This window comes from Bos javanicus, chromosome 15 (assembly GCF_032452875.1).
Source record: "Bos javanicus breed banteng chromosome 15, ARS-OSU_banteng_1.0, whole genome shotgun sequence".
In the NCBI taxonomy this organism is placed as follows: domain Eukaryota; kingdom Metazoa; phylum Chordata; class Mammalia; order Artiodactyla; family Bovidae; genus Bos; species Bos javanicus.
The window spans coordinates 44,617,257-44,632,449 of NC_083882.1; the positions used below are offsets into that span (position 1 = coordinate 44,617,257).

Here is a 15,193-nt window from a genome sequence, read left to right on the forward strand (position 1 = left end):
CACAAGTGTGACTTCACCCTGGCAGTAGACACCTATGAACTTCATCAGCAGTTTGTCCTGGTTGGATTTATAAGAGCAGTGTGGCTGCTTTGAGAATGGATGGAAGAGGGGGAACAGGTCAGCTGTCTACTCCACACTACCACATCAAACACTTCTATGACTGAAGTGCAGCTGATTTCCTCACATCAAGCGATGCCCAGACACCAGCTGAGTGTTCTCCAACCTAACTCAATTCTGACATCAACTGCCTAGTCAGCACCAGATCCTAAGGCCAAAGTCTCAGTCCCACAAGACCGCCTCCCCTCCATATCCCCCTCCCACCTCCATTTCAGATACCAATCACAAGTCCAGGTTGACACCAGAGCTTCTTGTCCACTGGCTATGAACTGGAGGTTCCCACAACTGCCTCCTCAGATCCAGTCAACTTGCTGGAGCAGCTTACAGAACTCAGGAAGTCTACCTACCATTACTGCTTTGTTACAAGACATTAAAGGATGTGACTCAATGGCAGATGAAGAGGCACAGGGTGAAGTCTGGAGGGTCTAGAGCAGAGGTCCCTATCCCTGTGAACTTTATGTGCCCTGTCTTCCTGGTATGTGTCTTGTTGCTGGACACGTGCCTGTTCACCAATCCAGCTCCCCAAACTTTGGGCTTTCAATGGAGGACTCATCACATAGTCACAAGTGATTAAATCAGTGGTCATTGATTGATCCAAACTTCAGCCCCTCTCCCCTCCCTGAGCTGAATGTTCTAAGCTCCAATCACATGGTTGATTTACCTGGCAACCAGCCCCCATCCTGTGGCGATCCAGATGCTATACAAACATCGCTCCATTAGCATAAACTCAGGTGCAGTTGAAAGAAGTTGGTTAGGGATAAGATTCTCTCTTTATAGGTCTTATTACTTAGGAAATTCCAAAGGGTTTAAGAACTGCATGCCAGGAATCTAGGAACGTGGATGGAAAAATTTATTTCTTATTGTATCACAGAGGGCAAGAGGGATGGCTGAGTTGTGATGAACTGTTTGAGGCATGATGGTGGGTGGGGGAATTAAGGATTCACCCAGGGTTTCTGGGCTTTGACAACTGCATACATGGTTGTGTTATTCCCTGAGGAAGTGATTTGCTGGGGAGGAAGACAGTCAACTGAATACGAAACATGCTGAATTTAAGATGCTTCTGAGACATCCAGGTGAGAGACATGGTATTTCTGGAATCAGGAAACCAGTTCTGAATTTCAGCCAGAGTTGGAGCCTAGGCATCATTAACACAGAGGGAGTAATCAGCCCCAAGCTTCTCTCAGCTCCTCCAGGCAGAGGGCTCAAGATGGAAGCCTGGGGAATGGAGCTTGTTGGGGGTGGGATGGGATGGCAGATATCAGAGGAGGAAGGACCAGTTTGTAAGAGTGTTGAGAGAAAATCAGGGAAGTGTGGTATCACAGGACTCAAGTAACACATGATGTCACACCCAGACACAATGCAGTGTTTTCAGCAAAGGCACAACCACATACAAAGAGAATGTGTGAAAACACATTTCATAGAAAAAACAAATGTGCACATATAGGCAAAGGCTAGGGAAAAAAAAATTGAGCATCCTTGTAGGCACAGAGGACTGTTCGTGTCTTATAAACAACTCTGTGGCCAGGGTGGGCAACAACAGAGCAACGCTGAGTGACAGTCCTTCTCTAAGCCGTTGCACATACTGTTTTTTGTCTAGAATACCCTATTTTCCTTTCTTTTCTTTTTCAATCTGCCTCTTTCTCATTCTTCAAGTCCAGCTTAGATTTCATTTTCTAACTGGAAGTCTTCCATGACCTGTAACATCTTATGATTCCCAAAGTGATGGTCTCTTTGTCCTCCCTGCAGGTTCTAAGCAGGCACCAGGACCTCTTGCTTAGCACACTCAGCATTTGATAAGTATTACATGAGCCAACATGTAACTTGAATTCTTCAGCCTTTCCTCAAAACATCTGGTGTGGCCCCAGTTTACAAAATAAGTCACATGTATTTGCATTTAAGACTTCACCATTTGGTAAACTACACTGTAACCCTACCTCTGCATCCTCAGCTTCCACCACTCTCGAGCAGCCAGGGTTTTCATGTATCACCAGGCCTTCTATCACCTTTATCAGAAACCAGGCAACATCCCAAACTGCCCCCATCTCTCACCATCCAAGTGTCAACCAGACTTCAGGTCCTCCTTGGATCTGCCTCCTGAACCCAAGTCTCTGTCACCATCCCCAAGGCCCGGCCTGAACCTGGGCTCTCATCATCTCTTGACAATCACAGTGACCCTCTGCCTCTCTCTCTGCCTACTGTTTTTCTCCCTTTCCCTCCTTCCTCTACCCAGTACCCAGTAATCTTCCTGAAATCCAAATATAATTATCCAATGCCTTCCCACAACTTCCAGGATAAAAATCCAACCTCCACAGGTTGTGGGCCCTTGTGGTCTGGCTCCTGCCTTCTTAGATTCTAAACAGGTTAAGCAATTTTCCATGTACTTCCTCTGTCCCAGTCACCCCTTCCGGATTTCCTGGTTAAAAAAAAAAAAAACATCAGCTCAGATATCATGTCTTATATAGACTCCGACAGACTCTGGTCAGCCCTTATGTTTCCGTTATGTTGTATTTTTGCTTTATGAGAGCAATTATTTCACTGGGCCACTAAACTATGAAGCAGACAGTGGCCCAAGAAAAAAATCCAGAGCTGGATTCAGACCACTCACACACGACCAGTTTCCACCAAAGTACTCACTTCCTAGTTCCTGGGTGAGCTCCAGAACTGCCTTTTCTCTTCCACCCAGAGGGAAACTCACATTAGATGGAATTCACTTAACAAAAGGTAGTCTATGTTTATTTAGAGTCACAAGCAGTTGATTGACTCAGTGTGACTCAGACCACAAAGACACCATTTCTCCTTCACTCCATTCTGGGTCCTGGGCTTGGCTGGGGCCCAGCGTGGCAGGAGGGCTGCCTGAGGCCCCTTCACAGGTTCACAAGCTTCTCATTGAGGGCAATTTGTGACTGTGTGAGGTTGGCCAGATAGGTCACCATCAACAGGTCCTAGAAGAGAAGGAATCCAGGATGAGTGTGGGGCTGGGTAGAGAGTAAGCAGAAAGGCTAGCCAGCTGTATGATGGACACTGAGGGTAAGGCAGTCCTGGGCAAATGAAAGCTGGGAGAGGCTGGTCATGAGGAGGAGGAAGACAAAAAGGAAATGCCTGAGAACACCTTCTCATCTCTGACACACCTGAACCATGGGAAGCAAAGAAACGGCAGGAGGAGAATCTGAGCACCTGTGCTTTCTTCCTCACAGCTTGGACTGCGAGGGGGCCAAAGGTGCTGCCCTGCCTCCTCTGTCCTCTCCAGGCCACCTCCCCACCCCCTTTCACACGTGTTTGTGCTGAGGCGCAGGCTCCCAGAAGCCCAGGGACGGCACTCACGTTGATGTTGCTGTTGAGCATGGTCTCGAAGTCCTCGGGAACTATTTTGGGTACTTGGTTAACCAGACTCATCAAGAAGCGGCCCACGGTATTGTCGGCTGACACCTTTCCAGACTGAGCACCAAAAGAGTCAATGCAGCAGAGTTAATTCTTGTCTCTGAGACCGTGGCTTCGCCAGTGCAGCCCCTGCCGCCCCACAGTGGAGACCACGCCCTCCTCCTCCCGTCCTCACCAGCACGTCCTCCGCATACTGCAGCACTGTGCTGAGGGCGTCCTGGATGCGCGCGGAAGCCCCGCCCACTTGCTGCAAGTCACTGGAGAGGCCAATCACCCGGTTGGGGCTAAAACAGGTCTTCATGATCAGGTCAACTGTGGGAGCGGGTGGGGTAGAAGAGACAGAGAATTCAGCCATCCCATTAGAAAAGCGAACTCTAACTGCCTCCCTCTGGACTCAGTCAGCTTCCCCAAACTTCCCCCACTCTGCCCTTACTAGCTTTTCTTCCTTCTAAGCGAGTTCAACCCCTGCACCCAGGATGCTAATCACTGGTTTTGGTCTTATATGAATGGCCACGTAGCCTCTGGGGCTGATGATTTGCCACCTCTAACAACTTCTCAAATAATTCCTCGAGTCCCATACAAACCTTAGATCAATGGTTGCTCTTAACCGACCCAAGGTCCTCCATCCTTGTTATATAGAAATCCCCTCCCTTGAAAAATGTCCAGGACCTAGAAATGGGGAGGTCACTTACCTCCAATGCGTTCAGTGTCGTAATACGTGTATTTCACTGTCAGAGGGGTGAACATCACCCCCATGGTCCTCCCAGGAACACCCATTAAAGTGCTGGGGAGACAGAAGTCAAGGTTAACAGATGGCTTTGGGGGACAGTTTCCATGTTTGGTCCCGGCTGGGAAAGCAGTCATATCAAGAGTATGGCTTCCAAGGTTCTGATATGAGAAGGTTGGACCAGGTGAAGCCCAGAGGTCTAAAGAAAACAAGCCACTTTTTTCCCTTAGCTCTTTCCACACACCAAACTCTTGGCCTGAGAGAATGGACTCAGCATTTGGATGGGGCCTGGACCCTTTACAGAGGATTACTTCACACACTGAAATCTCAGTGAAGAGGACAGGACACTGAACATCCCTGTGGAACTGGGTGCCTAGACATCCTTCCCCACAGAAAGAAGTGACAGGACAGGTCTCTTCTGGGACCGAAAAGCACTCATCAGCACTGAAAAAAAAAAAATCTATTCTGGTCCATCAAGATTAGACTGGGTGCAATAATTAATCTCAGTAAAGGTGACTGCCTTTACTTAGTCAACTATCCACTTTCGTTGGATCTGCAGGAGTCTGAAATATTTGGAAAGGCTAAGAAATCAGGCAACAGCTTAGAGTTTAGTGGTACAATAACTGGCTTGTAAGAACTGACATGCACCACCTCTGTCCCACCACATAATGGTTAACCAGTCACTTCAGTGTCAGACACAGAAACAGCACAAAGTTAAGTGTTGTAAGAGACGCACTAACAGAGGGTGTCATTCCAAGGAGAAAATATAATCCTTTCAACTCCTACAGCCGCCGCTTTTCTGGCATGCCACTACAGCCTTTCCCAACATCCCCCATCACCCAGCATTCCAGCTGCCTGCAAGCTCAACATGCCAACAGAACAATGTTACTGTCATTCAAACTGTACTATATCCAGGATTAATAGACATGTGTAAGGTAAGGACAGCCATTCTTTAATCTGTACTGCCCTGTGTTCTATGCACAGTTTTAGGAATAATGACAAAAGGGCAATTCAGAAATTCCAATGAACAAGGAGAAGAATCCTGGCCAGCACACCATGTGAGGATCGGCAGTAGGAGCTGTGTATGAGTTAACTTCTAGAAAAGATGACAAGAAAGACAAGCTTGCTCAAATACCTAAAGGGCTGCCCTTGGAAACTGGCTATGAGCAATGAGCAGAAGTCTGGGCAGGCAAGGGTCAGCGAGTGGTAACTTCAGGGACAGTTTCTTTCTGAGTAAAACCTCTCCAGTGATAACTGCCGAGAGTGAGGCAGGGGCTTCCCTAGGAGGCAGCAAGTTGCACACTGAAGGATGACACCGGCATGGGGTGGAGGCGGGTGTCACCCAGGCTTAGCATGAACAAAGGAGCCTTCATGCCCTTGTGGCCCAAGCCCCTGGTCACCTGACGTAGGCCTTGATGCTCATGCGGCCGTTCTGGAGGCTGGTGTCCACCGTGAGGTGAATGGGGTTGGGGGCTTCTCGGCTATAGTACTCATGGATCAGCACTGAGTGCTCCGTGATGTCATGGCCTGTAGCGTACCTGGAAAACGGAAGACTTGTGGACTCATGTCTACATGTGACATCAATACTAAACAGGATGGTGGCATGGGTGTCTCTGGGTACCTGACACCCTTGTAGTGTTATACCCCCAGGGACAACATTGAGGGGGAAAAAAAAAAGCACGCTGATAATTTTATTAAATCAATTAAAACAAGGCTGACTTAAAAGCTCATGAAAAACTCTAAGTCACCAGCGAGGCAAAAACGACTCACTCAGAAGCTGCAGCTCAAAATGAGTATTCCTGGCCTCACAGGATCAGAAGTGCCAGCAAAATACACAGAATTCCTGGCTCCTTGAGATAACACACATTCAGTGCCCTGTCTCCGAAAGGGGAAGTACGACAGCTAGTCAGCTGGCAAAAGGTGCTGGCGATCAACCACTGAGACATTCCACCCCCGTCCCAACTCACCAGCCCAGGATGAGCTCGTTTGGAGAGACTTTCTTGTGCAACTCATACATGTTCTTAGCAAACTCCATGTCAACAGCCACCTAATAAGAAGGGCAGGAAGAAGGCTAAGAAGCCACAAGTCCTCAGCAAAATGGGTGAAGAGGACGAGGCCACTCCCAACAAAGAGAAGAGGCCCGGCAAGTGTGTCCAAATGGAACAAAGCTCTTTGAACTGCAGTTCTAGTTATGAGCATGGCACACTTGGTGTAGGAGGGCCTCACAGACAGCCTGGCAAATGAATAGCTATAGACCTTATGGGGGCCTCAAATCCCCACTCACCTCATCTTCTGACTCATTGTGTGGCACTGAAAAGCAATTGGTGACTTCCACTGAGTGCTTGTCAACGGTTCCTGTGGGAGAGAATAGTCCAAGTGTTACAAAACCTGGGCTTCCAACTGCCCCAAACGCTTTCAAGAGGTCTCCTCAAAGTCAAGGAACAACAACAAAAATCCAAACTGGGCTCATAAGCTCCCAAGTTTCAGCCATGTGCTCCAATGGAAGCTGGATTTTCCAGAGAAATGAAACTCCAGAGTTATAGCCAACTCTCTTCTTTAACGATCAGCAAACAGGGTCTATTCTTCCTTCCCAGGGCCTCCTTTTGCCTCACTTCCTGCTACCTGTCCTGCTCCAGATCTTCACTGTAAGATCTTCGTCTTTTGGCCTCTGGACTTTCTCCTTAATATAATTTCACCTGAGAGCTGCCTGGAGGATTCCAACCGTGTCTACGTAGACCACTCATGTAGTAGCCCATCCTCAGAGCACACTTTTAGGGAGCTTCCCCTGTACTTCCCTGCAGCCATATGGTCCCAGTTATAACCTTAACCCTACCATCATCCAGAAAACTTCTCCCTGTGAACCCTAAACATCACACCACAAACTTTTATTTTCCTAGTTCTGATATTTTTATTCCTGCTACATTGTTTCTTGAGCTCACTAAGACTCCAAGTACCCGGATTGCTCCATTTTTACTCTAACCTACTAGCCCCTCCTGCTAGGCTTCCAGACTACAATGTTGCTCCCCACCAATCAGTGTCTGTTTAATCCCACTTCACTGTGGTTTCTGCCCTCTTGGCTGAAACTATATCCCCAAACCCAATTATACTTTTTATTTTTAATTGAAGTACAGTTGATTTACAATGTTACAAGTTTACAGAAAAGTGATTCAGTTATACTTGTATATACACACATATTCTTTTCCAGATTCTTTTCCATTAATACTAAGTATAGTTCCCTATGCTATACAGTAAGTTCTTGTTGTTTATTTTATATTTAGCAGTATGCATACATACTCTTTATCTTATTTGACCTCTTGTCAACAGACTTGACCACTCTGAGCTTCTGAAATACTGAAGTCTTCTATATTTGCATGCCATTATGGCACCCTTCTATTACAGCATTTATCACATTATACTCCAGTTACTTGCATATAAGAGTACATCTTCATCTTGAATCTAAGGTTAAGAGTAGCATTCATTTTATCAGCTTTTGAATTCTAAGTATGTAATAGTTTTATGGTACATAAAAGGTACTAGTGATTTAATTTAACCAAATGGAATACGTCTCATGAATTGCTTTCTAACTTAAAATTTCTAAGTTCTTAGCAAGCAGAATCTGTGCTTCACTCTTCAGTAGGCATTGCCTCTGTAACAGCTAGCATCGTACCATGATTCCATTCTGGAAGAGGAGCTGAAAATCTAGATTATAGCTGGTCTAACTTGGGTCACTGTAATATTTGGGGGCACCTAATAAAAACATCTATTTCTGCTTTATTGACTATGCCAAAGCCTTTGACTGTGTGGATCATGGAAATGAGTCTGAGTAAACTCCGGGAGTTGGTGATGGACAGGGAGGCTTGGTGTGCTGCGATTCATGGGGTCGCAGAGAGTCAGGACGCGACTGAACTGAACTGAACTGAATACAAACCTATTTCTGCTTTATTGACTATGGCAAAGCATTTGACTGTGTGGATCATGGAAATGAGTCTGAGTAAACTCTGGGAGTTGGTGATGGACAGGGAGGCCTGGTGTGCTGCGATTCATGGGGTTGCAGAGAGTCGGGACATGACTGAGCGACTGAACTGAACTGAACTGAACTGAATACAAACCTATTTCTGCTTTATTGACTATGCCAAAGCCTTTGACTGTGTGGATCACAATAAACTGTGGAAAATTCTGAAACAGATGGGAATACCAGACCACCTGACCTGCCTCTTGAGAAACCTGTATGCACGTCAGGAAGCAACAGTTAGAACTGGACATGGAACAACAGACTGGTTCCAAATAGGAAAAGGAGTACATCAAGGCTATATATTGTCACCCTGCTTATTTAACTTATATGCAGAGTACATCATGAGAAACTCTGGGCTGGAAGAAACACAAGCTGGAATCAAGATTGCTGGGAGAAATATCAATAACCTCAGATATGCAGATGACACCACCCTTATGGCAGAAGGTGAAGAGGAACTAAAAAGCCTCTTGATGAAAGTGAAAGAGGAGAGTGAAAAAGTTGGTTTAAAGCTCAACATTCAGAAAACGAAGATCATGGCATCCGGTCCCATCACTTCATGGCAAATAGATGGGGAAACAGTGGAAACAGTGTCAGACTTTATTTTTTTGGGCTCCAAAATCACTGCAGATGGTGACTGCAGCCATGGAATTAAAAGACACTTACTCCTTGGAAGAAAAGTTATGACCAACCTAGATAGCATGTTCAAAAGCAGAGACATTACTTTGCCAACAAAGGTCCGTCTAGTCAAGGCTATGGATTTTCCTGTGGTCATGTATGGATGTGAGAGTTGGACTGTGAAGAAGGCTGAGTGCTGAAGAACTGATGCTTTTGAACTGTGGTGTTGGAGAAGACTCTTGAGAGTCCCTTGGACTGCAAGGAGATCCAACCAGTCTATTCTAAAGGAGATCTGGGTGTTCATTGGAAGGACTGATGCTAAAGCCAAAACTCCAATACTTTGGCCACCTCATGTGAAGAGTTGACTCATTGGAAATCCCTCCCTGATGTTGGGAAGGATTGGGGGCAGGAGGAGAAGGGGACGACTGAGGATGAGATGGCTGGATGGCATTACCGACTCGATGGAAATGAGTCTAAGTAAACTCTGGGAGTTGGTGATGGACAGGGAGGCCTGGTGTGCTGCGATTCATGGGGTCACAAAGAGTCGGACATGACTGAGCGACTGAACTGAACTGAACTAAATACAAACCTAGGGTGGAGAATTGAGTATTGTTTCTTACCATACAGTCCATGGGGTCGCAAAGAGTTGGACAGGACTGAGCGATTAACATTTTCACACTTTGGGAGATTATGAGTAGAGGTGAGGGTGGGGGTGTAGGATGAAGGACAGAGTGAAAATTTTTCCTGGGAACCTGCAAAATGAGTGGAACTTAAAGGAAAAGATAAAGGAGAACAAGCAAAGAGAATACAAAGGCTTGGTTTGAGATAGCTATGGGAATGTTTGTAAGATAATGGATCAACTGAAGTTTCCATAAAATGCTACACTCTCAAAGATAAGAGAGAGAATGGGTGTGTCAGGAGTGTGCCTGATGTGGTGGAGGACAGCAACCAACAGCTGCTTCATACCTAGTCTGTGTCAGCACAGTTAGACGTCTTCAGCAAGTCCCTGAAGGTAAGAGACTTTCCTAATGTTTGCAGAAGTCTGGCTACAACTATTGTCCTCTTCTTAATACACCAATTGTCTTTTACAATGGAAACTATTACAGTTCAAGGGTTAAGAAACAGAAATCATAAATGTGACTAAAGTGGAATCACAAAAGTGCCCCATATCTGTGATCAAGATGGAGTGAAAATTAATTTGATGGGACCAGAAGTCCCCAGAGAAAAGAATACATTGTCAGAAACCCCTTTTTATGGTTTCTTGGTTTTACTCTAACATAAAATACCCATTCCTCAAATTTGGAACATGGCAGGGAAAAACGTTATTTCTCCATGTGATCGTTAATACAAAGAATAGATTTGTATTGTATTAATTGTTTGTGTCCAAACAAAGAATCAGAGTCTACACTGGGGGAACGGGGGTCTATATTTCACTGGTGACTAGTATTACAGCGAGGAAAGGAGGATCAGGCTTAGACGTTTAAGAAAGCATTATATTGAAATTCAAATGGGTTCCTGCCAAACTGGTTAGCTGCTGAGAGGGATATCTTTGTATAGATGTCCCCACTCCGTTGCCAACTAGTTAGAAAAAACATCTCGGTTAACACTTGGAAAATAAAGACCAGTAGTAGGTAAGGGAGAAAAACTTGGTCACTGGGTTTAGGGAGTCAAAAGGTTTTTGACGTCCCAGTAAGGGTGTGAACACATTTTTCGTCGATCGGGACTAGTAACACTTGAAGTGAAATGTTACTGTGAAGATTAAAAATAAAACGTGAGTCACTTGGCACACGATACTTATTCAACAAATAACTACAAGGGAGTGAGAAGAGAGGGGAACAAGATAAAAGGAGGTGGGAAATAGAGGAGAACGTCAATTTCCCCTGACCACTCACCCAGCAGGGTCCCGATAACTCGGGCAGCTCCCTCGTTGCGTCGCTCGTAGCTGTCCACGATGGAGGCCAAAATGACCGGGTGCAGCCGGACCACGCGGCCGCCGGGGAAGGGGCCTGGGAGAGCAGGGCCTGACAGAGACTGTGCGGGGGTCTGCGCTGGGGCTGGCGCTGAGGCCGGGGTCTGGCCCGGAGCCGCGGTCGTAGCCGCTGCTGCTGCCGGGTCTGAGGATGACGCGGGAGCCGGCGATGGAGCTGCAGCCGGAGCCGGCGATGGAGCCGGGGCCGAGGCTGAGGCTGGGGCTGGGGCCGGGACCGGGGCCGAGGCCGGAGATGAGGCCGCAGCTGGGGCTTCGGATGGGGTGGCGGGAGGCGCGCTCGCCGGTACTGCCGGTGTGGCCATCTTGTCGAGAGAGAAGGAGCGAGGAGCGGAAGGGAGCGAGTTGGAGAACATTAGGAGCGCCATAGGCTGAACCTGCACCACGTGAACTAGGTGCTTCTGCTTACTGGCTACTGATGATGCTTCTCAGAGCTACAATTTCCTGCTCTGAGTTTGTGCTCTTTGATTTTCGTCCGATGCGCACTCAGAGAGACTCAAGCTAAGTAGTTCCGAGTAAACTTGGGACCGCCCTGGGAGGAGAGAGACACTGCCACCAGATGGAGCCTTTGCGGTGCAAAGGTCGCAGCTGGCACTTCAATGGGATAATTGGCATTAAGGAAAGAGCTTTGTTCTTGACTGCATCCTAAGGTGTCCATACAGTGTGTCATTCATTAAACAATTTGAATATGAGCCAGACACTTTTAGGAGATATCAGAGAGCAAAACAAAGACCATTGTCCTTGAAAAGTTTACGTTCTAGTAGAGAGAGACAAATAAGTATTTTATAAATGTGTTAGTGAAGAGGAAAAGTTAAAATTTTACATAAACTCCTGCTCGTTCTGCCTCTGTAACTCAGTTTGCTCCTTGCAAAGTCTGGGTCATGTAGGTCATGTAGCCTCAGAAAGTGAGGACTTAAAATACTAGGAACTGGAGCTTATCTCACGCATCCTTGTCCCGCTCTTTGCAATTGCCCAGCCCCTGCAATCCTTCTTAATCACGCCTGCCCATGTAAAGGTCAGCCATTCAGCTCCCCGTTTTGACCCCTGTTCCTGTGCGTGTGAAACGCCTTAGTTTAAATCAACCTGTCTGTCTATAAAAACTCTGTAACTCCTTTGTTCAGGACTCAGAGCTTGGACTGTTAACTCCTCAGGGCCTGCTGGCTTAACAAACCTGAGTTCTCCAACTCTCCGAGTGTGGTGCTTGGTTTATCCATTACTGGTTTCTGCAACACTACGTGTGGAAGGAGCTCTGATCCTCACTCCTTGTGTAACTTTGGGGAACCTCAGTTCTGTCAGTCAGTTCAGTCGCTCAATCGTGTCCGACTCTTTGCGACCCCATGAATCGCAGCACGCCAGGCCTCCCTGTCCATCACCAACTCCTGGAGTTCACTCAGACTCACGTCCATCGAGTCAGTGATGCCATCCAGCCATCTCATCCTCTGTCATCCCCTTCTCCTCCTGCCCCCAATCCCTCCCAGCATCAGAGTCTTTTCCAATGAGTCAACTCTTCACATGAGGTGGCCAAAGTACTGGAGTTTCAGCTTTAGCATCATTCCTTCCAAAGAAATCCTAGGGCTGATCTCCTTCAGAATGGACTGGTTGGATCTCCCTGCAGTCCAAGGGACTCTCAAGAGTCTTCTCCAACACCACAGTTCAAAAGCATCAATTCTTCGGCGCTCAGCTTTCGTCACAGTCCGACTCTCACATCCATACATGACCACTGGAAAAACCATAGCCTCGACTAGACGGATCTTTGTTGGCAAAGTGATGTCTCTGCTTTTGAATATGCTATCTAGGTTGGACATAACTTTTCTTCCAAGGAGTGTCTTTTAATTTCATGGCTGCAGTCACCATCTGCAGTGATTTTGGAGCCCCAAAAAATAAAGTCTGACACTGTTTCCACTGTTTCCCCATCTATTTGCCATGAAGTGATGGGATCGGATGCCATGATCTTCGTTTTCTAGAGGGTTTTTATTTTAACTTCCTGAGCCTCAGTTTCCTTTATTGTGTGAGGGGTATAACATCTGCCTATGAGGAAACTTGTCAATTCCTTTAGTTGGGTCATGTGCCAGCTTCCAGGTGGCAAGGTGGGTGGGTGAGGTTGGACTTCTTAGCCCGGACTCTCATGCCCAAGAACTACCTTCTCCTTGGATCTACCTTTTTTGATTAGAATTCCCACGATCCTGCGCTTTTGCCGGTATTCTGGGTACATTGTTTCTTTCCATTCCCCTTGAGAAATGGAATATTTCCTGACATATCACTAAACAAAGGAAGTCACAGCCGTTAGTGATTAGCCACCACAGATGGAGAGCTGATGAGCTTGAGGGAATTTAGGAAGGAAAGAATACCAGCCATTTAGCAGCCTCAGACTATAGCCACGCCCCATTGTGAGCCCCAAGGAAATTCAGGATGTGCAAACACAGAATACGGGCCCCTGATAGGTGGATGCATATCAAAGGAATGATTTCTGTGAGCCTAGACTCTTGCATCTTCCCATACAAATAAAAGTGCTAAATTCCTTGAGATATCTGGTTTTCTTTAATTAACAATAGTCTTTTGACATCAGACTTACCAGCCCTTTGTTACAAAACTGTGTAACCTGGCCCCCTGCCTGGCTTCCTTGGAGCAGCTATATCAGGGTTACTTGAGATGTTGCCTCCTGGGCTTGAAGTCCTAAAAATTCCCATTGAATAAAACATAACTTTTAACTTGTAGGTTGTGAATATTTTTTAAGCTAACACCCCAAACACAGATAAAGAGCCAACCCCAGGACTGAAGTGATCCTTGCATTTGATGACTTAGATGTTTAGCAGTCCCTGTAGAGCAGTGCCAGTGGGTTGGGTTGGATATAGAAGCCAGAATTCAAGAGTGAGGGAAGGGTCAGGTTGACTTATGGTATGAGTGCTGGCTACTCTCTCAAAGAAACTGCCTGGGAAGGAAAGGAGACAGTTAAAGCAGTAACAGAGGGAACAGCAGGATTGAGATGGGGACAATTTAGGCTGGAAGAGTTTTCAGTTCAGTTCAGTTCAGTTCAGTAGCTCAGTCGTGTCCAACTCTTTGCGACCCCATGAATTGCAGCACGCCAGGCCTCCCTGTCCATCACCAACTCCTGGAGTTCACTCAGATTCACGTCCATCGAATCAGTGATGCCATCCAGCCATCTCATCCTCTGTCGTCCCCTTCTCCTCCTGCCCCCAATCCCTCCCAGCATCAGAGTCTTTTCCAATGAGTCAACTCTTCACATGAGGTGGCCTAAGTACTAGAGTTTCAGCTTTAGCATCAGTCCTTCCAAAGAAATTCCAGAGCTGATCTCCTTCAGAATGGACTGGTTGGATCTCCTTGCAGTCCAAGGGACTCTCAAGAGTCTTCTCCAACACCACAGTTCAAAGGCATCAATTCTTCGATGCTCAGCTTTCTTCACAGTCCAACTCTCACATCCATACATGACCACAGGAAAAACCACAGCCTTGACTAGACGGACTTTTGTTGGCAAAGTAATATCTCTGCTTTTGAATATGCTATCTAGGTTGGTCATAACTTTTCTTCCAAGGAGTAAGTGTCTTTTAATTTCATGGCTGCAGTCACCATCTGGATTTTGGAGCCCCAAAAAATAAAGTCTGACACTGTTTCCACTGTTTCCCCATCTATTTCCCATGAAGTGATGGGACCAGATGCCATGATCTTCGTTTTCTGAATGTTGAGTTTTAAACCAACTTTTTCACTCTCCTCTTTAACCTTCATCAAGAGACTTTTTAGTTCCTTTTCACTTTCTGCCATAAGGGTGGTGTCATCTGCATATCTGAGGTTATTGATATTTCTCCCAGCAATCTTGATTCCAGCTTGTGCTTCTTCCAGCCCAGCGTTTCTCATGATGTACTCTGCATATAAGTTAAATAAACAGGGTGACAATATATAGCCTTGACGTACTCCTTTCCTATTTGGAACCAGTCTGTTGTTCCATGTCCAGTTCTAACTGTTGCTTCCTGACCTGCATACAAATTTTTCAAGAGACAGGTCAGGTGGTCTGGTATTCCCATGTCTTTCAGAATTTTCCACAGTTTATTGTGATCCACACAGTCAAAGGCTTTGGCATAGTCAATAAAGCAGAAATAGATGTTTTTCTGGAACTCTCTTGCTTTTTCAGTGATCCAGCGGATGTTGGCAATTTGGCTCTGGTTCCTCTGCCTTTTCTAAAACCAGCTTTAAGTGTATTTTAAACCAAGGGTAAGGATTCAGAGGAGAAAGAAAGATTGACTATACAAGTGCAAACAAGGTGAATTGTCTCCAAGGGAAGAAGGAGGACTGGATGGGAAAAGCCTAGTTTAAGAGGGATGGTCTTGCATGGCATGAGGGACCT

The 15,193-nt window shown here is 46.3% G+C and overlaps 1 protein-coding gene across 1 annotated transcript; it reads right to left on the reverse strand.

The window, feature by feature from the left end:
* Positions 1-2,823: 2,823 nt before the first annotated feature.
* On the reverse strand, positions 2,824-11,224 carry EIF3F (eukaryotic translation initiation factor 3 subunit F). Its single transcript, XM_061380495.1, has 8 exons — positions 10,742-11,224; positions 6,507-6,577; positions 6,190-6,269; positions 5,623-5,760; positions 4,188-4,279; positions 3,671-3,807; positions 3,439-3,552; positions 2,824-3,059 (listed from the first exon to the last, which is right to left on the reverse strand). Exons 1-8 carry the CDS (start codon positions 11,202-11,204, stop codon positions 2,982-2,984), a joined length of 1,173 nt encoding a protein of 390 aa, XP_061236479.1. The 5' UTR covers positions 11,205-11,224; the 3' UTR covers positions 2,824-2,981.
* Between the last annotated feature and the right edge of the window lie 3,969 nt (positions 11,225-15,193).

What these genes read in the sequence shown, in the direction of transcription:
- EIF3F (XM_061380495.1), bottom strand. Translation starts at nt 11,204, where the DNA reads ATGGCGCTCCTAATGTTCTCCAACTCGCTCCCTTCCGCTCCTCGCTCC. An exon ending in AGTTATCGGGACCCTGCTGG is followed by an intron (nt 6,578 to 10,741) that starts GTGAGTGGTCAG and finishes TCTCTCCCACAG; the next exon opens with GAACCGTTGACAAGCACTCA. An exon ending in CGACACTGAACGCATTGGAG is followed by an intron (nt 3,808 to 4,187) that starts GTAAGTGACCTC and finishes CCGCTCCCACAG; the next exon opens with TTGACCTGATCATGAAGACC.